The sequence below is a fragment of the Mizuhopecten yessoensis genome, unplaced genomic scaffold (assembly GCF_002113885.1).
Source record: "Mizuhopecten yessoensis strain PY_sf001 unplaced genomic scaffold, ASM211388v2 scaffold4421, whole genome shotgun sequence".
Classification (NCBI taxonomy): Eukaryota; Metazoa; Mollusca; class Bivalvia; order Pectinida; family Pectinidae; genus Mizuhopecten; species Mizuhopecten yessoensis.
The window spans coordinates 37,362-62,112 of NW_018405538.1; the positions used below are offsets into that span (position 1 = coordinate 37,362).

The 24,751-nt window shown below is 40.1% G+C and overlaps 1 protein-coding gene across 1 annotated transcript in view; it reads left to right on the forward strand.

The window, feature by feature from the left end:
* The window catches only part of LOC110449032 (interferon alpha-inducible protein 27-like protein 1), a 32,364-nt gene extending 17,417 nt beyond the window's left edge, over positions 1-14,947 (forward strand). Inside the window, exons 2-3 of the mRNA XM_021495604.1 lie at positions 2,320-2,394; positions 13,967-14,947. Coding sequence (XP_021351279.1) covers positions 2,370-2,394; positions 13,967-14,265 — 324 coding nt within the window. The 5' untranslated portion in view covers positions 2,320-2,369 and the 3' untranslated portion in view covers positions 14,266-14,947. The remainder of the gene's footprint in view (positions 1-2,319; positions 2,395-13,966) is intronic.
* The last annotated feature ends 9,804 nt before the right edge of the window (positions 14,948-24,751 follow it).

Below are 24,751 nucleotides of genomic sequence, written 5' to 3' on the forward strand. Positions count from 1 at the left end.
TGTTCTGGATTGTGGTTGGTTGGTCTGGATTGTGGTTGGTTGGTCTGGATTGTGGTTGGTTGTTCTGGATTGTGGTTGGTTGGTCTGGATTGTGGTTTGTTGTTCTGGATTGTGGTTGGTTGGTATTCCGTAGACTTGTACGCAAGGGTTCTGGATTGTGGTTTGTTGTTCTGGATTGTGGTTGGTTGGTATTCCGTAGACTTGTACGCAAGGGTTCTGGATTGTGGTTGGTTGGTCTGGGTTGTGGTTGGTTGGTTTGGATTGTGGTTGGTTGTTCTGGATTGTGGTTGGTTGTTCTGGATTGTGGTTGGTTGGTATTCCGTGGACTTGTACGCAAGGGTTCTGGATTGTGGTTGGTTGGTCTGGATTGTGGTTGGTTGGTTTGGATTGTGGTTGGTTGTTCTGGATTGTGATTTGTTGTTCTGGATTGTTGTTGGTTGTTCTGGATTGTGGTTGGTTGTTCTGGAATGTGGTTGGTTGGTATTCCGTGGACTTGTACGCAAGGGTTCTGGATTGTGGTTGGTTTGTATTTCGTGGACTTGTACGCAAGGGTTCTGGTTTGTGTTTGGTTGGTATTCCGTGGACTTGTGCGCAAGGGTTCTGGATTGTGGTTGGATGGTATTCCGTGGACTTGTACGCAAGGGTTCTGGATTGTGGTTGTTGGTATTCCGTGGACTTGTACGCAAGCGTTTGTGATAGTGAAATAATAAATGGATGTATATTAATTAGAGAGGAAATATGTTGATCCTTTGTGTTTGTCTTTAATTTATTTCCTTCTTTAAATATCATTTATTTTGATGGACGATCATGGCCGATCTTTATGTATGCCATCATTTGTCATGCGGTAATGAAATAATATAACAGTTATTTTGATTTGATAATGCCTGCCTCGAAATCCATAGGACCTCCAACAAAGGTTCTTGCGACTTTGCTTACAATGCATCAGTGTTGTTGTATACGTAGTTATTTATGTATTGAGATATCAGATCACTGTTTACCGGGAAAATTTGCTGCAGTTTAATTTTCACAATAAGGGCAAATTCGTTGCGACAGTGAATAATAAGTACACAGTTTACCCTATATCATAATTACATGTGAAGGGCTAAATTTACACTTGGCGAACATGGATTTTACCAGTGTAGGGCAAACATTTCCCAGTTTATATTATTAATTCCTTTTGGAAGTTAATATTCACACCATTGAATACAAAATAACTTATCACCACTCTGGTATGAACACATTCACAGATCCTGATAAAAATGTCCCTGGGAATGATCTCTAATACCACACAATCTATATATATATCTCCTTACAAGATATAACTTTGGCAGCATGCCTCTTATTTTTTCAAGGAGATCAGCTAAAACATGCTTAATGGGTTTGTATTAGGAACAATATTGAACAAAAATTAGATTCTCATGTTTGACTTTTGACCTTTGACCTTGATATGACCTTGGCAGTAGCGTCAAACAAAAATGTATAACTTTTGAAAGTATGGCCAATGCATACTCAACATACAATAACTACCATCTATTAATGGGAAGAATGACTATAACATAAGTTACACCCATTTCTGCACCCCTACCCCCAGAATCTGTAATTCCATTCTATATAACAGTATACATAACAAAGTGGCCACCATTTTATTTGATCAATTTCTGTTTTTTCTTTTGAAAGGACAATACACAATAAAGAGTGGTTTGGGGAAAAAACGATACTTTTTCTGTTATTTGACCTTTGACCTTGATTTTACCTTTGGGTGGCGGTCAAACTGTAAACTTTATATACCAAAATTTTAAGTGATGCATACATGATCTATATATACCATCTAAGTATGCATGTGATGATGATGAGAAATGATATAGCACTTTCTGGACCCCTACCCCCCTTTATTCAAAATCACATTTTTTTTTGCCAAGGTAAGGTTATATATGACCCCACAAAAATCCCCAGTGGATTTCCCAGAGGGGTGGCCAGCTGAAATATGTTCTAGAAGGTCCATACTTATGAAAAAATGAGGCCACCCTTTGACAGCAGGGGGGTGCTCACTTAACCCCTCTGGCCCCGGGGCCCCAGGGGCTAAGGGCCCTTTTTGAAGGTAAGTGAACACCCCCTTGCTCTATACAGCTTACTTCAACTCAAATTGAAGCTTAAGGTTACAAAAACAAACTAAATCGCCGTGGCTTGTCTATACTATTATCTCACGATATTAAGAACATAGGTTTATTGCATCAGCTGTACCATACACATACTGTAGGTTAGTATGATGTAGTGTTACTTGTTTTAAAGACATACCCATTTCGAGTTTTTTTTCTTCAGATTTAATCAAGATAAAGACTGTTTATTGCGGCATATTTTGTATAATCATCATGACTGGAGCCACCCCTAGTCACGGTGAGTATGCTAAGTGTCACCCTTAGTCACGGTGAGTGTGATAAGTGTCACCCTTAGTCACGGTGAGTGTGATAAGTGTCACCCCTAGTCACGGTGAGTGTGATAAGTGTCATCCCTAGTCACGATGAGTATAATAAACGAGTGAGTGTGGTAAGTGTCACCCTAGTCATGGTGAGTGTGACAAGTGTCACCCGTGTCATGGTTAGTTATAGTCAAGGTGAGGATGATAAATCACCCCTAGTCAAGGTGAGTATGATAAATGTCACCCCTAGTCACGGTGAGTGTGATAAGTGTCATCCTAGTAACGGTGAGTGTGATAAATGTCATTCCTAGTCACGGGAAGTGTGATATGGTTCAACCCTAGTCATGGTTAGTTAGTGTAATAAGTGTCACCCCTAATAATGGTGAGTGTGATATGGGTCAACCCTAGTCATGGTTAGTTAGTGTGATAAATGTCACCCCTAGTCATGATTAGTTAGTGTGATAAATGTCACCCATAGTCATGGTTAGTTAGTGTGATATGTGTCACCCCTAGTAACGGTGAGTGTGATATGGGTCACCCCTAGTCACGGTGAGTGTGATATGGGTCAACCCTTGTCATGTTGAGTGTGATATGGGTCACCCCTAGTCATGGTGAGTGTGATATGGGTCAACCCTTGTCATGGTTAGTTAGTGTGATAAGTGTCACCCCTAGTAACGGTGAGTGTGATATGGGTCACCCATTGTCATGTTGAGTGTGATATGGGTCACCCCTAGTCATGGTGAGTGTGATATGGGTCAACCCTAGTCATGATTAGTTAGTGTGATAAGTGTCACCCCTAGTCACGGTGAGTGTGATAAGTGTCACCCCTAGTCATGTTGAGTGTGATATGGGTCACCCCTGGTCATGGTGAGTGTGATATGGGTCAACCCTTGTCATGGTGAGTGTGATATGGGTCAACCCTTGTCATGGTTAGTTAGTGTGATAAGTGTCACCCCTAGTCATGGTGAGTGTGATTAGAGTCACCCCTAGTCACGGTGAGTGTGATATGGGTCAACCCTTGTCATGGTTAGTTAGTGTGATAAATGTAATCCCTAGTCATGGTTAGTTAGTGTGATAAGTGTCACCCCTAGTCATGGTGAGTGTGATTAGAGTCAACCCTAGTCACGGTGAGTGTGTTATGGGTCAACCCTTATCATGGTGAGTGTGATAAGTGTCATTATAGTCACGGTGAGTGTGATATGGGTCAACCCTAGTCATGGTTAGTAAGTGTGATAACCGTCACTCCTAGTCATGGTGAGTGTGTTTAGAGTCACCCCGAGTTATGATGATTGAGATATGTGTCACCCCCTAGTCACGGTGAGTGTGATAAGTTTCACCCCTAGTCATGGTGAATGTGATAAGTGTCACCACTAGTTATGATCAGTGAGATATGTGTCACCCCTAGTCACGGTTAGTGAGATAAGTGTCAACCCTAATCACGGTGTGTGTGATAGGTGTCACCCCTAGTCACGGTGAGTGTAATAAGTGTCACCCCTAGTCATGGGTAGTGTGGTAAATGTTACCCTTAGTCAGGCTGAGTGTAATATGTGTACCCTTAGTCCTGGTTAGTTAAAGTGATAAGTATCACTACTAAGCACGATGAGTGTGATAAATGCCATCCCTAATCACGGTGATTGTGTAAAGTGTCACCCCTAGTCATGGTGAGTGTGATAAGTGTCACCCCTTGTCACAGTGAGTGAGATAAATTACTCACCTAATAATGGTGATTTTGATAAATGTCACTATAGTCACGGTGAATGTGATAGGTGTCACCCCTAGTCATTGTGAGTGTGATAGGTGTCACCCATAGTCACGACGAGTGTCATATGTGTACCCCGTAGTCCTGGTGAGTGTGATAAGTGTCACCCCTCGTCACAGTGTGTGTGATATGGGTCAACTCTAGTCACGGTGAGTGTTATAAGTGTTACCCCTAGTCATGATGAGTGTGATGAGTGTCACCCATAGTCATGGTGTGTGTGATAAGTGTCACCCCTAGTCATGGTTAGTTAGTGTGATAAGTGATACCCCTAGTCACGGTGAGTGTTATAAGTGTCACCCCTAGTCACGGTGTGTGTGATAAGTGTCACCCCTTGTCACAGAGTGTGTGATAAGTGTCACCCCTAGTACCGGTGAGTGTTATAAATGTCACCCCTAGTCATGATGAGTGTGATGAGTGTCACCCCTAGTCATGGTGTGTGTGATAAGTGTCACCCCTAGTCGTGATGTGTGTGATAGGTGTCACCCCTAGTCATGATGTGTGTGATATGGGTCACCCCTATTCATGGTTAGTTAGTGGGATAAGTTTCACCCCTTGTCACAGTGAGTGTGATATTGGTCAACCCTAGTCACGGAGAGTGTTATAAGTGTTACCCCTAGTCACGGTATGTGTGATAAGTGTCACCCCTTGTCACAGTGTGTGCGATAAGTGTCACCCCTAGTACCGGTGAGTGTTATAAGTGTCACCCCTAGTCATGATGAGTGTGATAAGTGTCACCCCTAGTCACGGTAAGTGTGATAAACTGTAAGTGCCACCCCCTAGTCACGGTGAGTGTGATAAGTTTCACCCCTTGTCACAGTGAGTGTGATATTGGTCAACCCTAGTCACGGTGAGTGTTATAAGTGTTACCCCTAGTCACGGTGAGTGTGATAAGTGTCACCACTAGTTATGATCAGTGAGATAAGTGTCACCCCTAGTCACGGTTAGTGAGATGAGTGGCAACACTAATCACGGTGTGTGTAATAAATGTCACCCCTAGTCATGGTTAGTGTGATAAATGTTACCCTGAGTCAGGTTGAGGGTAATATGTGTCCCCTTAGTCCTGGTTAGTTAAAGTGATAAGTATCACTACTAGTCACGATGAGTGTGATAAATGTCACCCCTAGTCACGATGAGTGTGATAAATGCCATTCCTAATCACGGTGATTGTGTAAAGTGTCACCCCTAGTCATGGTGGGTGTGATAAGTGTCACCCCTTGTCACAGTGAGTGAGATAAGTTACTCACCTAATAATGTTGATTTTGATAAATATCACTCTAGTCACGGTAAATGTGATAGGTGTCACCCCTAGTCATTGTGAGTGTGATACGTGTCACTCCTATTCATTGTGAGTGTGATAGGTGTCACCCATAGTCACGATGAGAGTCATATGTGTTCCCCGTAGTCATGGTTAGTTAGTGTGATAAGTGTCACCCCTAGTAACGGTGAGTGTAATAAGTGTCACCCCTTGTCACAGTGAGGGTGATATTGGTCAAACCTAGTCACGGTGAGTGTGATATGGGTCACCCCTAGTCATGGTGAGTGTGATATGGGTTAACTCTAGTCACGGTGAGTGTGATAAGGGTCACCCATTGTCACAGTGAGTGTGATATTGGTCAAACCTAGTCACGGTGAGTGTGATATGGGTCACCCCTAGTCATGGTGAGTGTGATATGGGTCAACCTTTGTCATGGTTAGCTAGTGTGATAAGTGCCACCCCTAATCATGGTGAGTATGATAAATGACCCATACTCATGGTGAGTGTGATAAGTTTCATCCCTTGTCACGGTGAGTGTGATATGGGTCAACCCTAGTCATGGTTAGTTAGTGTGATAAGTGTCACCCCTAGTCATGGTGAGTGTGATATGGGTTAACTCTAGTCACGGTGAGTGTGATAAGGGTCACCCATTGTCACAGTGAGTGTGATATTGGTCAAACCTAGTCATGGTTAGTAAGTATGATAAGTGTCACCCCTAGTCATGGTGAGTGTGATAAGTGTCACTGCTAGTCACGTTGATTGTGATAAATCTCACCACTAGTCCCGGTGAGTGTGATAAATGTCATCCCTAGTTATGATGAGCGATATATGAATCACCCCTAGTCATGGTGAGTGTGATAAGTGTCACTGCTAGTCACGTTGATTGTGATAAATATCACCACTAGTCACGGTGAGTGTGATAAATGTCATCCCTAGTTATGATGAGCGATATATGAATCACCCCTAGTCACGGTGAGTGTGATAAGTGTCACCCCTAGTCACGGTGAGTGTGATAAGGGTCACCCATTGTCACAGTGAGTGTGATATTGGTCAAACCTAGTCATGGTTAGTAAGTATGATAAGTGTCACCCCTAGTCATGGTGAGTGTGATAAGTGTCACTGCTAGTCACGTTGATTGTGATAAATTTCACCCCTAGTCACGGTGAGTGTGATATGGGTCAACCCTAGTCATGGTTAGTTAGTGTGATAAGGGTCACCCATAGCCTTGGTTAGTTAGTGTGATAAGTGTCATCCCCCTATTCATGGTTAGTTAGTGTGATAAGTGTCACCCCTAGTCACGGTTAGTGTGATAAACTGTAAATGCCACCCCTAGTCACGGTGAGTGTGATAAGTGTCACCCCTAGTCACGGTTAGTGTGATATGGGTTAACTCTAGTCACGGTGAGTGTGATAAGTTTCACCCCTTGTCACAGTGAGTGTGATATTGGTCAACCCTAGGCATGGTTAGTTAGTGAGATAAGTGTCACCCCTAATTATGATGAGTGTGATATGAATCACCTCTAGTCACGGTGAGTGTGATAAGTTTCACCCCTTGTCACAGTGAGTGTGATATTGGTCAAACCTAGGCATGGTTAGTTAGTGTGATAAGGGTCACCCCTAGTCATGGTTAGTTAGGGGGATAAGTGTCACCCCTAGTCATGGTGAGTGTGATTAGTGTCACCCCTTGTCACAGTGAGTGTGATATTGGTCAAACCTAGGCATGGTTAGTTAGTGTGATAAGGGTCACCCATAGCCTTGGTTAGTTATTGTGATAAGTGTCATCCCCCTATTCATGGTTAGTTAGTGTGATAAGTGTCATCCCCCTATTCATGGTTAGTTAGTGTGATAAGTGTCACCCCTAATTATGATGAGTGTGATATGAATCACCCCTAGTCACGGTGAGTGTGATACATCACCCCTCGTCATTGTGAGTGTGATAAGTGTCACCCCTTCTCATGGTTAGCTAGTGTGATAAGTGCCACCCCTAATCATGGTGAGTATGATAAATGACCCCTACTCATGGTGAGTGTGATAAGTGTCATCCCTTGTCACGGTGAGTGTGATAGGGGTCAACCATAGTCTTGGGTAGTTAGTGTGATAAGTGTCACCCCTAGTCACGGTGAGTGTGATATGGGTTAACTCTAGTCACGGTGAGTGTGATAAGGGTCACCCATTGTCACAGTAAGTGTGATATTGGTCAAACCTAGTCATGGTTAGTAAGTATGATAAGTGTCACCCCGAGTCATGGTGAGTGTGATATGGGTCAACCCAAGTCATGGTTAGTTAGTGTGATAAGTGTCACCCCTAGTCATGGTGAGTGTGATAAGGGTCACTGCTAGTCACGTTGATTGTGATTAATGTCGCCCCTAGTCACGGTGAGTGTGATATGGGTCAACCCTAGTCATGGTTAGTTAGTGTCATAAGGGTCACCGATTGTCACAGTGAGTGTGATATGGGTCAACCCTTGTCATGGTTAGTTAGTGTGATAAGTGTCACCCCTAGTCACGGTGAGTGTGATAAATGTCACCCCTAGTTATGATGAGTGATATATGAATCACCCATAGTCACGGTGAGTGTGATAAGTGTCACCCCTAGTGATGGTGAGTGTGATAAGTGTCAACCCTAGTAACTTTGAGTGTGATATGGATCAACCTTAGTCATGGTTAGTAAGTGTGATAAGTGTCACCCCTAGTCACTGTGAATGTGATAAGTGTCACCGCTAGTCACGTTGATTGTGATAAATATCACCACTAGTCACGGTGAGTGTGATAAATGTCACCCCTAGTTATGATGAGTGATATATGAATCACCCCTAGTCACGGTGAGTGTGATAAGTAGTTAGTGTGATAATTGTCACCCCTTGTCACGGTGTGCGTGATATTGGTCAACCCTAGGCATGGTTAGTTAGTGCGATAAGTGTCACCCATAGGCACGGTGAGTGTGATAAGGGTCACCCATAGTCACGGTGAGTGTGATACATCACCCCTCGTCATTGTGAGTGTGATAAGTGTCGCCCCTAGTCACGGTGAATGTAATATGTGTCACCCCTAGTCACTGTGGATGTGATAAGTGTCACTGCTAGTCACGTCGATTGTAATAAATGTCACCTCTAGTCACGGTGAGTTTGATATGGGTCAACCCTAGTAACGTTGACTGTGATATGGGTCAACCCTTGTCATGGTTAGTTAGGGTGATAAGTGTCACCACTAGGCACTGTGAATGTGATATTGGTCAAACCTAGTCATGGTTAGTTTGTGATAAGTGTCACCCCTAGTCACTGTGAATGTGATAAGTATCACTGCTAGTCACGTTGATTGTAATAAATGTCACCCCTAGTCACGGTGAGTGTGATATGGGTCAACCCTAGTAACGTTGAGTGTGATATGGGTCAACCTTAGTCATGGTTAGTAAGTGTGATAAGTGTCACCCCTAGTCACTGTGAATGTGATAAGTGTCACTGCTAGCCACGTTGATTGTGATAAATGTCACCACTAGTAACGGTGAGTGTGATTAGTGTCACCCCTTGTCACAGTGAGTGTGATATTGGTCAAACCTAGGCATGGTTAGTTAGTGTGATAAGTGTCATGTGAATGTGATAAGTGTCACTGCTAGCCCCGTTGATTGTGATAAATGTCGCCACTAGTCACGGTGAGTGTAATAAGTGTCACCCCTAGTAACGTTGAGTGTGATATGGGTCAAACTTAGTCATGGTTAGTAAGTAGTCACGGTGAGTGTTATAAGTGTCACCCCTAGTCATTGTGAGTGTGATAAGTGTCAACCCTAGTCATGGCTAGTTAGTGTGATAAGTGATACCCCTAGTCACGGTGACACTTATCACACATACTAACCATGACTAAGGTTGACCCATATCACACACACTGTGACGAGGGGTGACACTTATACACTCACCGTGACTAGTGGCGACATTTATCACAATCAGGTGATTCTTATCTCACTCATCATAATTAGGGGTGACAATTATCACACTAACTAACCATGACAAGGGTTGACCCATATCAAGCTCGCCGTGATTAGGGGTGACCCTTATCACATTCACCATGACTAGGGGCGACACATATCACACCCAACATGACTAAAGGGTGACAATTATCACACTAACTAACCATGACAAGGGTTGACCCATATCAAACTCACCGTGACTAGGGGTGAAACTTATCACACTAACTACTGTGACAAGGGGTGATATATCAAACTAACCGTGACTAGGGGTGATATTGGTCAAACCTAGTCATGGTTAGTAGTCATGGTGAATGTGATAAGTGTCACCCCTAGTCACGGTGAGTGTTATAAGTGTCACCCCTCGTAATGGTGAATGTGATTATTGTCACCCCTAGTCGTGGTTAGTTAATGTGATAAGTGTCGCCACTTGTCATGATGTGTGTGATAAGTCACCCCTAGTCATGGTGAGTGTGATAAGTGTCACCCCTTATCACTGTGAATGTGATATTGGTCAACCCTAGTCCTGGTTAGTGAGTGTGATAAGTGTCCCCCCTAGTAATGGTGAGTGTGATATGTGTAAACCCTAGTCCTGGTTAGTTAGTGTGATAAGTGTCACCCCTAGTCACAGTGATTTCGATATGGGTCAACCCTAGTCACGATGAGTGTGATAACTGTCACCCCTAGCAATGGTTAGTGTTATAAATCACCCCTAGTCATTATGAGTGCGATAAGTGTCACCCCTACTCATGGTAAGTTAGTGTGATAAGTGTCACCCCTTATCATGGTGAGTATGATAAATCACCCCTAGTCATGGTGAGTGTGATAAGTGTCACCCCTTGTCACAGTGAGTGTGATATGGGTCAACCCTAGTCATGGTTAGTTAGTGTGATAAGTGTCACTCCTAGTCACAGTGATTTTGATATGGGTCAACTCTAGTCACGGTGAGTGTGATAACTGTCACCCCTAGCCATGGTTAGTGTGATACATCACCCCTTGTCATGGTGAGTGTGAAAAGTTTCACCCCTAGTCACGGTGAGTGTGATAAGTGTCACCACTAGTTATGATCAGTGAGATAAGTGTCACCCCTAGTCACGGTTAGTGAGATGAGTGTCAACACTTATCACGGTGTGTGTAATAAGTGTCACCCCTAGTCATGGTTAGTGTGATAAATGTTACCCTGAGTCAGGTTGAGTGTAATATGTGTACCCTTAGTCCTGGTTAGTTAAAGTGATAAGTATCACTACTAGTCACGATGAGTGTGATAAATGTCACCCCTAGTCACGATGAGTGTGATAAATGCCATCCCTAATCACGGTGATTGTGTAAAGTGTCACCCCTAGTCATGGTGAGTGTGATAAGTGTCACCCCTTGTCACAGTGAGTGAGATAAGTTACTCACCTAATAATGGTGATTTTGATAAATATCACTCTAGTCACGGTAAATGTGATAGGTGTCACCACTAGTCATTGTGAATGTGATACGTGTCACTCCTATTCATTGTGAGTGTGATAGGTGTCACACATAGTCACGATGAGTGTCATATGTGTTCCCCCTAGTCATGGTTAGTTAGTGTGATAAGTGTCACCCCTAGTCACGGTGAGTTTGATATGGGTCAACCCTAGTCATGGTTAGTTAGTGTGATAAGTGTCACCCCTAGTCATGGTGAGTGTGATAAGTGTCACTGCTAGTCACGTTGATTGTGATTAATGTCACCCCTAGTCACAGTGAGTTTGATATGGGTCAACCCTAGTCATGGTTAGTTAGCGTGATAAGTGTCACCCCTAATTATGATGAGTGAGATATGAATCACCCCTAGTCACGGTTAGTTTGATAAATCACCCCTCGTCATGGTGAGTGTGATAAGTGTCACCCCTTCTCATGGTTAGCTAGTGTGAGGTGAGTGTGATATGGGTCAACCCTAGTCATGGTTAGTTAGCGTGATAAGTGTCACCCCTAATTATGATGAGTGAGATATGAATCACCCCGAGTCACGGTTAGTTTGATAAATCACCCCTCGTCATGGTGAGTGGGATAAGTGTCACCCCTTCTCATGGTTAGCTAGTGTGAGGTGAGTGTGATATGGGTCAACCCTAGTCATGGTTAGTTAGTGTGATAAGTGTCACCCCTTGTCACAATGAGTGTGATATGGGTCAACCCTTGTCATGGTTAGTTAGTGTGATAAGTGTCACCCATAGTAACGGTGAGTCTGATATGTGTCACCCCTAGTCATGGTTAGTTAGTGTGATAAGTGTCACCCCTAATAACGGTGAGTGTGATATGGGTCAACTCTAGTCACGGTGAGTGTGACAAGTGTCACTCATTGTCACAGTGAGTGTGATATTGGTCAAACCTAGTCATGGTTAGTAAGTATGATAAGTGTCACCCCTAGTCATAGTGAGTGTGATATGGGTCACCACTAGTCATGGATAGTTAGTGTGATAAATGTCACCCCTAGTCACGATGAGTGTGATATGGGTCAACCCTAGTCATGGTTAGTTAGTGTGATAAGGGTCACCCATAGCCTTGGTTAGTTAGTGTGATAATTGTCACCCCTTGTCATTGTGAGTGTGATAAGTGTCACTGCTAGACACGTTGATTGCGATAAATGTCACCACTAATCACGGTGAGTGTGATATGGGTCAACCCTAGTCATGGTTAGTTAGTGTGATAAGTGTCAACCCTAGTTTTGAAGAGTGTCAACGCTTATCACGGTGTGTGAAATAAGTGTCACCCCTTGTCACGAGGAGTGTAATAAGTGTCACCCCTAATCATGGTGAGTGTGATAAATTTCACCCCTAGTCACGGTGAGTGTGATAAGAGTCATCCCCTCCCCCTAGTCACGGTGAGTGTGATAAGTGTCACCCCTAGTTATGGTGAGTGAGATGAGTGACTTCCCTAATAATGGTGAGTGTGACAAATGTCACTCTAGTCACGATGAATGTGATAGGTGTCATCCCTAGTCATTGTGAGTGTGATAGGTGCCACCCCTAGTCACGGTGAGTGTGATAAGTGTCATCCCTAGTCATGGTGAGTGTGATTAGTGTCACCCCTTGTCACAATGAGTGTGATATGGGTCAACCCTTGTCACAATGAGTGTGATATGGTTCAACCATAGTCATGGTTAGTTAGTGTGATAAGTGTCACCCCTAGTTATGATGAGTGTGATATGGGTCACCCCTAGTCATGGTTAGTTAGTGTGATAAGTGTCACCCCTTGTCACAATGAGTGTGATATGGGTCACCCCTTGTCACAATGAGTGTGATATGGGTCAACCCTAGTCATGGTAAGTTAGTGTGATAAGTGTCACCCATAGTAACGGTGAGTCTGATAAGTGTCACCCCTAGTCATGGTGAGTGGGATAAGTGTCAACCCTAGTAACTTTGAGTGTGATATGGATCAACCTTAGTCATGGTTAGTAAGTGTGATAAGTGTCACCCCTAGTCACTGTGAATGTGATAAGTGTCACTGCTAGTCACGTTGATTGTGATAAATGTCACCACTAGTCACGGTGAGATTGATATGGGTCAACCCTAGTCATGGTTTGTTAGTGTGATAAGTGTCACCCCTAGTAATGATGAGTGATATATGAATCACCCCTAGTCACGGTGAGTGTGATAAGTGTCACCCATAGTCACGGTGAGTGTGATAAGCGTCACCCCTAATTATGATGAGTGAGATATATGTCACCCCTAGTCGAGGTGAGTGTGATAAATGTCACCCCTACATTTGATGAATGAGATATGTGTCACCCCTTGACACGTTGAGAGTGATACATTTCACCCTAATCAAGGTGAGTGTGATAAGTGTCACCCCTAGTTATGATGAGTGAGATATGTGTCACACCTAGTTACGGTTAGTGAGATAAGTGTCAACCCTTATCACGGTGTGTGAAATAAGTATCACCCCTTGTCACGAGGAGTGTAATAAGTGTCACCCCTAATCATGGTGAGTGTGATAAATGTCACCCTTAGTCACGGTGAGTGTGATAAGAGTCCCCCCTCCCCCCCCCCCCCCCCCCCCACACTAATCATGGTGAGTGTGATAAGTGTCACCACTAGTTATGGTGAGTGAGATGAGTGACTCCCCTAATAATGGTGAGTGTGACAAATGTCACTCTTGTCACGGTGAGTGTGATAGGTGTCATCCCTAGTCATTGTGAGTGTGATAGGTGTCACCCCTAGTCACGGTGAGTTTGATAAGTGTCACCCCTAGTCATGGTGAGTGTGATAAATGTCACCCCTAGTCACGATGAGTGTAATAAGTGTCACCCCTAGTTATGGTGAGTGAGATGAGTGACTCCCCTAGTCATGGTGAGTGTGATAAGTGTCATCCCTTGTCATGGTGAGTACGATAAGTGTCACCCCTAGTCACGGTGAATGTGATAAGTGTCACCCCTAGTCATGGTGAGTGTGATAAGTGTCATCCCTTGTCACGTTGAGTGTGATAAGTGTCACCCCTAGCCACGGTGAGTGTGATAAATATCATCCCTAGTCACAGTGAGTTGGATAAATGTCATCCTAGTAACGGTGAGTGAGATTAGTGTCACCCCTAGTTACAGCTATCTTAATCTGTTTTAGCTTGGAGCTTGGGTGACGTCTTTGTAATTGGGATTGGGGTTGCAGGAGGCATTGTGGCTGTTCCTTTTGTAGTATCCGCAGGACTAGGAGTCTTGGGCTTCTCTACCGCCGGGACAGCAGCGGGATCTATTGGAGCCGCCTTTATGTCGTCCTATGGTGGCAGCATCGCCGCGGGCAGCGCCGTCTCAGTGATGCAGTCAGCCGGGGCCGCCGGAGTAGGAGTTGCTATTAAGGCTCTAGGGGGTGTGGCAGGGGGTGCAGCCACGTACGCTGCGAGGAAAAAATACAATGACAACTAAACTTCTGACGCATCAGTCAATCTATTTACATAAAACTTAAATACATGTACTTAGAACTGCTTGTCAATTTGCAGAAAGTGTCTGTTGTAAAGTTTTCTGTGCTAAATTATGTGTATCAAAGTTCGAAAAAAAAATATTCTGCTCAAAATATTTGTTTTATTCATATTTACTGTAAAACCAAACTATTTTCGAGTACTTTCTCTTTCGCTTTGAATCTATCTAGATTGTTCTAGGGACAATATCTGTCGATGTCACCATATCAACCCCACGGAAGTAGGTCATACAGTGGATAAATAAAATTGGATATATCTATTTTGTTGGTTCCATAGCAACCACGAAAATACCAAAAATGTTTTTATTCAACAATCATGTAATTTTATACAGTACCTTGTATCGGTTTCAGGTATTTTTTCTACGAAGTTTTCACTTAAGTTGTAATTTCCACCAAACCTGCACACGATATATCACACTCAGACAGTCTGTTACTAAGCGTAACCTTAGATATAAGCAATTTTATTGGCAATAACAGAATTCGTTATCAAGTATTTTGATCTTATGACTTTATAATACGACGTCACAGTAGATTGTTAAGAGCTATATGACGTCAAATGCAAATCTGCGAGAACGTTCTCATTCTAATAAAGTAAAACGAAATGTAATGGGCTACGATAAAAATCTGAAATTCGTAACAATTGTTTATAGTTATTATCTTATTTTGAAAACTAACCAGTCGGTAACTTCGGCATCTATTGTAAATTTAATTTGAAAATGATAAAAAATACCGTTTCTCGCTGTGGATTCTCTGTAGCAGATCTGCCGATATCACTTTATTACTTTACCTATATGTAAGTGTAGCTGTAAGAATTGATTTGAACAGTTGACAACAAAATATACGAAAAAGAAAAATTAATTCTGCAATTTTTTTCTTGAAAACTGATGAAATATGTGATATTCGTTTTGTAACCATTGTCTTCATCTAGGACAGCCGTTTGTCAAACAATTACTACAAAAATCAAGGAAGCGCCAATTTAAAATAACGTTGATGATACAGAAAGCCTCACTACTTAATAACAATACTGTACTATATGGCCATTTTGCCCAATATTGACTAATCACTGGTACGAAAAGTCATGGACATATGTAGAATACACCGAAAAGGGAAAGGTACCAATACAAACCTTTCAAAACTGATGATTTGTATTGAAGATACCTTATAACGTTACAAACTGTGGACTACAATAGAATGTACACCGAGTACTTCTTCTAAACCATGACAGAGTTATATTTAGCTTCAGAGTTATGGCCAACCTCAGAGACTAGTAACAACAATGTACACCAATGAGCATGATATAAAACATCGACCTTCTCAGCATAAACAACGCAATAACAAGGTTCACCAATGAGTGTAATATAAAACATTTACCTTCTCAGCATAAACAACGCAAAAACAAGGGCACCAATGAGCATGATATAAAACATTGACCTTCTCAGCATAAACAACGCAAAAACAAGGTCACCAATGAGCATGATATAAAACATTGACCTTCTCAGCATAAACAACGCAATAACAAGGTTCACCAATGAGTGTAATATAAAACATTGCCCTTCTCAGCATAAACAACGCAAAAACAAGGGCACCAATGAGTGTAATATAAAACATTGACCTTCTCAGAATAAACAACGCAACAACAAGGTTCACCAATGATCATAATATAAAACATTGACATTCTCAGCATAAACAATGCAACAACAAGGTACACTAATGAGTGTAATATAAAAGATCAACCTTATCAGCATAAACAACGCAACAACAAGATACACCATTGATCATAATATAAAACATTGACCTTCTTAGCATAAACAACGCAACAACAAGATACACCAATGATCATAATATGAAACATCGACCTTCTCAGCATAAACAACGCAACAACAATTTACACCAATGAGCATCATATAAAACATCGACCTTCTCAGCATAAACAACGCAATAACAAGGTTCACCAATGAGTGTAATATAAAACATCGACCTTCACAGCATAAACAAAGCAATAACAAGGTTAACCAATGAGAATAATATAAAACATTGACCTTCTCAGCATAAACAACGCAGCGACAACGTACACCAATGAGCATCATACAAAACATTAACCTTCTTAGCATAAACAACGCAACAACAAGATACACCAATGAGTGTAATATAAAACATAGACCTTCACAGCATAAACAACGCAACAACAAGATACACCAATGAGCATCATATAAAACATTGACCTTCTCAGCATAAACAACGCAGCGACAACGTACACCAATGAGCATGATATAAAACATTGACCTTCTTAGCATAAACAACGCAACAACAAGATACACCAATGAGTGTAATATAAAACATCGACCTTCACAGCATAAACAACGCAATAACAAGGTTAACAAATGAGAATAATATAAAACATTGACATTCTCAGCATAAACAACGCAACAACAACGTACACCAATGAGCATCATACAAAACATTAACCTTCTCAGCATAAACAACGCAACAACAAGATACACCAATGAGTGTAATATAAAACATTGACCTTCTCAGCATAAACAACGCAACAACAAGATACACCAATGAGTGTAATATAAAACATCGACCTTCACAGCATAAACAACGCAATAACAAGGTTCACCAATGAGAATAATATAAAACATCGACCTTCTCAGCATAAACAACGCAACAACAAGGTTCACCAATGATCATAATATAAAACATTGACATTCTCAGCATAAACAACGCAACAACAAGGTACACCAATGAGCATCATACAAAACATCCACCTTCTCAGCATAAACAACGCAACAACAAGATACACCAATGAGCATCATATAAAACATTGACCTTCTCAGCATAAACAACGCAACAACAAGGTTCACCAATGAGCATCATACAAAACATCGACCTTCTCAGTATAAACAACGCAACAACAAGATACACCAATGAGCATGATATAAAACATCAACATTCTCAGCATAAACAACGCAACAACAAGGTTCACAAATGAGCAAAATATAAAACATCGACCTTCTCAGCATAAACAACGCAATAACAAGGTTCACAAATGAGCAAAATATAAAGCATCGACCTTCTCAGCATAAACAACGCAACAACAAGATAAACCAATGATCATAATATAAAACATTGACCTTGTCAGCATAAACAACGCAACAACAAGGTTCACAAATGAGCAAAATATAAAACATCGACCTTTTCAGCATAAACAACGCAATAACAAGGTTCACAAATGAGCAAAATATAAAACATCGACCTTTTCAGCATAAACAACGCAATAACAAGGTTCACGAATGAGCAAAATATAAAACATCGACCTTCTTAGCATAAACAACGCAACAACAAGGTACACCAATGAGCATCATACAAAACATCAACCTTCTCAGCATAAACAACGCAACAACAAGGTTCACCAATGAGCATCATACAAAACATCGCCCTTCTCAGTATAAACAACGCAACAACAAGATACACCAATGAGCATCATATAAAACATTGACCTTCTCAGCATAAACAACGCAAAAACAAGGTCACCAATGAGCATGATATAAAACATTGACCTTCTCAGCATAAACAACGCAAAAACAAGGTCACCAATGAGCATGATATAAAACATTGACCTTCTTAGCATAAACAACGCAACAACAAGGTACACCAATGAGCATCATACAAAACATCGTAATGAGTGTAATATAAAAGATCAACCTTATCAGCATAAACAACGCAACAACAAGGTTCACCAATGATCATAATATAGTGTAATATAAAACATCGACCTTCACAGCATAAACAACGCAATAACAAGGTTCACCAATGAGAATAATATAAAACATCGACCTTCTTAGCATAAACAACGCAACAACAAGGTTCACAAATGAGCATAATATAAACGACCTTCACAGCATAAACAACGCAATAACAAGGTTCACCAATGAGAATAATATAAAACATCGACCTTCTTAGCATAAACAACGCAACAACAAGATACACCAATGATCATAATATGAAACATCGACCTTCTCAGCATAAACAACGCAATAACAAGGTTCACCAATGAGAATAATATAAAACATCGACCTTCTTAGCATAAACAACGCAACAACAAGGTACACCAATGAGCATCATACAAAACATCAACCTTCTCAGCATAAACAACGCAACAACAAGATACACCAATGAGCATCATATAAAACATTGACCTTCTCAGCATAAACAACGCAAAAACTAGGTCACCAATGAGCATGATATAAAACATTGACCTTCTCAGCATAAACAACGCAATAACAAGGTTCACGAATGAGCAAAATATAAAACATCGACCTTCTCAGCATAAACAACGCAACAACGAGGTTCACCAATGAGCATCATACAAAACATCGACCTTCTCAGCACAAACAACGCAACAACAAGGTTCACAAATGAGCATAATATAAACGACCTTCACAGCATAAACAACGCAATAACAAGGTTCACCAATGAGAATGATATAAAACATCGACCTTCTCAGCATAAACAACGCAACAACAAGATAAACCAATGATCATAATATAAAACATTGACCTTCTCAGCATAAACAACGCAACAACAAGGTTCACAAATGAGCATAATATAAAAGATCAACCTTATCAGCATAAACAACGCAACAACAAGGTTCACAAATGAGCAAAATATAAAACATCGACCTTCTCAGCATAAACAACGTAACAACAAGGTTCACAAATGATCATAATATAAAACATTGACCTTATCAGCATAAACAACGCAACAACAAGGTACACCAATGAGTGTAATATAAAAGATCAACCTTATCAGCATAAACAACGCAACAACAAGATACACCATTGATCATAATATAAAACATTGACCCTCTTAGCATAAACAACGCAACAACAAGATACACCAATGATCATAATATAAAACATCAACATTCTCAGCATAAACAGCGCAACAACAAGATACACCAATGAGCATAACATAAAACATCGACCTTCCCAGCATAAACAACGCAACAACAAGATACACCAATGAGCATAATATAAAACAGTGACCTTCTCAGCATAAACAATGCAACAACAATATACACCAATGAGCATAATATAAAACATCGACCATCTCAGCATAAATAACGCAACGACAAGGTTCACCATTGAGCATAATATAAAACAGTGACCTTCTCAGCATAAACAACGCAACAACAATATACACCAATGAGCATAATATAAAACATCGACCTTCTCAGCATAAATAACGCAACAACAAGGTTCACCATTGAGCATAATATAAAACATTGACCTTCTTAGCATCAATAACGCAACAACAAGGTTCACCAATGAGCATAATATAAAACATCGACCTTCTCAGCATAAATAACGCAACAACAAGATACACCAATGATCATGATATAAAACATCTACCTTCTTAGCATAAACAACGCAACAACAATATACACCAATGAGTGTAATATAAAACATTGACCTTCTCAGCATAAACAACGCAACAACAATATACACCAATGAGTGTAATATAAAACATAGACCTTCTCAGCATAAACAACGCAACAACAAGATACACCAATGAGCATAATATAAAACATCGACCTTCTCAACATAAACAATGCAACAACAAGGTTCACCAATGAGCATAATATAAAACATCGACCTTCTCAGCATAAATAACGCAACAACAAGGTTCACCAGTGATCATAATATAAAACATCGACCTTCTCAGCATAAATAACGTATCAACAAGATACACCAATGATCATGATATAAAACATCAACCTTCTTAGCATAAACAACGCAACAACAATATACACCCATGAGTGTAATATAAAACATTGACCTTCTCAGCATAAACAACGCAACAACAATATACACCAATGAGTGTAATATAAAACATAGACCTTCTCAGCATAAACAACGCAACAACAAGGTTCACAAATGAGCAAAATATAAAACATCGACCTTCTCAGCATAAACAATGCAAGAACAAGGTTCACCAATGAGCATAATATAAAACATCGACCTTCTCAGCATAAATAACGCAACAACAAGGTTCACCATTGAGCATAATATAAAACATTGACCTTCTTAGCATCAATAACGCAACAACAAGGTTCACCAATGAGCACAATATAAAACATCGACCTTCTCAGCATAAATAACGCAACAACAAGGTTCACCATTGAGCATAATATAAAACATTGACCTTCTTAGCATCAATAACGCAACAACAAGGTTCACCAATGAGCACAATATAAAACATCGACCTTCTCAGCATAAATAACGCAACAACAAGGTTCACCATTGAGCATAATATAAAACATTGACCTTCTTAGCATCAATAACGCAACAACAAGGTTCACCAATGAGCACAATATAAAACATCGACCTTCTCAGCATAAATAACGCAACAACAAGATACACCACTGATCATGATATAAAACATCTACCTTCTTAGCATAAACAACGCAACAACAATATACACCCATGAGTGTAATATAAAACATTGACCTTCTCAGCATAAACAACGCAACAACAAGGTTCACAAATGAGCAAAATATAAAACATCGACCTTCTCAGCATAAACAATGCAAGAACAAGGTTCACCAATGAGCATAATATAAAACATCGACCTTCTCAGCATAAATAACGCAACAACAAGGTTCACCAGTGATCATAATATAAAACATCGACCTTCTCAGCATAAACAATGCAACAAAAACAACGCAACAACAAGATACACCAATGAGTGTAATATAAAACATCGACCTTCACAGCATAAACAACGCAATAACAAGGTTCACCAATGAGAATAATATAAAACATTGACCTTCTCAGCATAAACAACGCAACAACAAGGTTCACAAATGAGCAAAATATAAAACATCGACCTTCTCAGCATAAACAATGCAACAAAAACAACGCAACAACAAGATACACCAATGAGCATAATATAAAACATCGACCTTCTTAGCATAAACAACTCAACAACAAGGTTCACCAATGAGCATAATATAAAACATCGACCTTCTTAGCATAAACAACGCAACAACAAGGTTCACCAATGATCATAATATAAAACATCGACCTTCTCAGCATAAATAACGCAACAACAAGGTTCACCAATGATCATAATATAAAACATCGACCTTCTCAGCATAAACAATGCAACAACAAGGTTCACCAATGATCATAATATAAAATATCGACCTTCTCAGCATAAACAACGCAACAACAAGATACACCAATGAGCATTATATAAAACATCGACCTTCATAGCATAAACAACGCAACAACAATGTTCACCAATGAGCATAATATGAAAAATTGACCTTCTCAGCATAAACAACTCAACAACAAGGTTCACCAATTAGCATAATATAAAACATCGACCTCCTTAGCACAAAATAACAGTTTACAATGAGGTCATCATAGCGATCATGAATTATATGAATAAAATGAAAAGACATGACTTTCTTGGACATATTTCTATATATTAAACATAAAAAAACTGCTCAATCAAGAACAGTTTTACACTATGAAGATACGCTTTAAGATATAAATCTGTGTATTATATATGTGATTAACGGATGCAACTTGAAAGTTCTCACGATTTTGATTCTCTGTAAGGTGACGTATGTAGTGATATTGTGTCAACGCTTGCTAAACACTATGGGTAAAATAATCCTAGTAAAAATCAGACTGTCAGCAGAACCATATATCCAACTCAAAATCGATAAACTTTAGAAAATTTAAATAGAGACTCTTGAAAAAGTACTAGGAGAATAATACCAGGTGTTCTGAAAGGGTAAGCGTTGTAGCGTGCCAATGTGTGAAAACAACCCAATATGTGAAAACAGGAAAAACTATATTGAATTCATAAATTACTGTGTTTAAACTACTTATTATTCAAACTAACCTTAATGTGAACCATCTCAACTAATTAAATTCACTAATTAGCAAAAAAATATTTTTTTCATACAAAGACTTTTTTCACTTTTCACGAATTGGGTTGCATATGATAGGACAAATCCTATCAACCTGTTACAGATTTAGTAACGTGTACAGATGATTAGCTATGCATTTAATAGCCTTAGCTCGTGGTCGGTGTCAGAGTTTTATTTGAAGATAGCAGCTAAATAGCCGTAGATAATTGTGCTTGTGATATAGTTTAGGATCTGTCAATTAGTGTGACCGTCTGTAGTCTAGGTGGGGGACGTCTAGTCTGTGACGTAGTGTTTGTGCCTCTGCAGCCGGCTGATGCTGACCTGGGTTCAAATTTAGCGGGATGTATGGCCTGTTTAACCTTGTCGTGTAGGGGTCATATTTAGCGGGATTTTGCTAACTTATCAACAATTTTAATGTAGCAGGATTTTGCCAAGGGGACAGATTAATAAGGTAGTTCAGATTGGGAGAGTGAGGGAGTTGGAACAGAGGAGTAGAGTTAGGGAGTTGGAACAGAGGAGTAGAGTTAGTGAGTTGGAACAGAGGAGAGGAGTTGACGAGTTGGAATCGAGAAAAGGTTGTGTTAGGGAGACCGAGTTGAGAGGCCTAGAGACAGAGAGGAGAGTTAGAAAGTTGGAGAAGTAGGAAGTTAGTAAGAATATTCGTTTTAGTTGTAGTCTTAGGTCTGTGTAGTCTTGCCGTGGATTAGCTTAGAGTGGAGAGATTGCGTTCACAATGGTATATCATATGACGGATTAAAATACTTGTGTTGTAAATAAAGTGTAAATATTCATGTACTTATTGTGTTGTTCAATTAATTTGAACTGGTGGCAGCGGCGGAATTGTTACAGAAGGTAACACGTTGGGATATCATAAAAACGTAACAAACCCAATATGTGAAAACATGAAAAAATGTTTAAAATTCCTAAATAACTTTCTGTTAATTACTTATTATTCAAAGAAGCTCTAATGTGAACAATTTCCACTAATTAGATACACTAATTAGCCAAAATATACAAATGTTTTTTTTTACTTTTCACGAATTGTGTTGCACATGATAGGACAAATCCTATAAACCCAATATGTGAAACATGAAAAAAATGTTTAAAATTCATAAATAACTTTCTGTTAATTACTTATTATTCAAAGAAGCTCTAATGTGAACAATTTCCACTAAGGAGATACACTAATTAGCCAAAATATACAAATGATTTTTTACTTTTCACGAATTGTGTTGCACATGATAGGACAAATCCTATAAACCCAATATGTGAAACATGAAAAAAATGTTTAAAATTCATATATAACTTTCTGTTAATTACTTATTATTCAAAGAAGCTCTTATGTGAGCAATTTCCACTAATTAGATACACCAATTAGCCAAAATATACAAATGACTTTTTACTTTTCACGAATTGGGTTGCACATGATAGGACAAATCCTATCAACCCAATGTGTGAAAACAAGAAAAAAATGTTTAAAATTCCTAAATAACTTTCGGTGAATTAATTATTATTCAAAGAAGCTCTAATGTGAACAATTTCCACTAAGTAGATACACTAATTAGCCAAAATATACAAATGTTTTTTTACTTTTCACGAATTGGGTTGCACATGATAGGACAAATCCTATCAAGTATAGTTTTTTGTGTTACAAAAACCACATGTCCATGTTGTTGAGGAGTTGACCAGGTGGTCAAAATCTGCTGTTGTCATTGCCATGCAGGATATGTGGGACCATTGGTCGCAGGCTATGGCTCCCTGGCCCCACTTCACTACCTTGGCGCAAAGCATGCAGGGAAACTTTGGGGCATGTCGGCGACTATTTTGGCCACTCAAGTGTAGGAGGAATTGGATAAAACACTTTGTCTGATGGTACAGGTAAATATCTGCCTTCGTGTGTTGACGTAGAGGAGGGATGCGTGTCATCCAGTGATATACAGTTTATAAGTTACTCACACGAGGATTGGATACTTCGGTAGTCCGGTTATATACAGCTAGAGTGTACCAGAATGCATACAATTATGTTTAAATACCACAACTTATGCATTGTCACTGATGGTTACTCACAGCGTTGGAGCATTGTTTTGGTCGCTAACAAAAATGACCGCCATCGAAAGGATGTTGGAGAAGTTGAAGAATTAAAGTCGCAGCCAGGTCACAAATGTTGACAACAAACTAAATGCAAGCGCTGGAAACATTTTCAGTATAAGCAGGACTATTTTTATAAAGAAAACTGATATAAATCGGAGCAAAAAAAAATCCGTTGTTCGTCCATGCATGTGCAATTGCTTTTTGTTCGTTTTTTACGCTTTTTGTTCTCAAACTCAACAAAAGGAGACATAATGTTTACGAGACTGCTTATAACACATAGAGAACTCTAGCTCATTTCTCCAAACACATTGCGGCTATGAACATAAAGAACCAAAACTTGACTGCAGATATATGTGTTTAATTAAAGAGGGTGGAAACCAGAGAGAATCCGT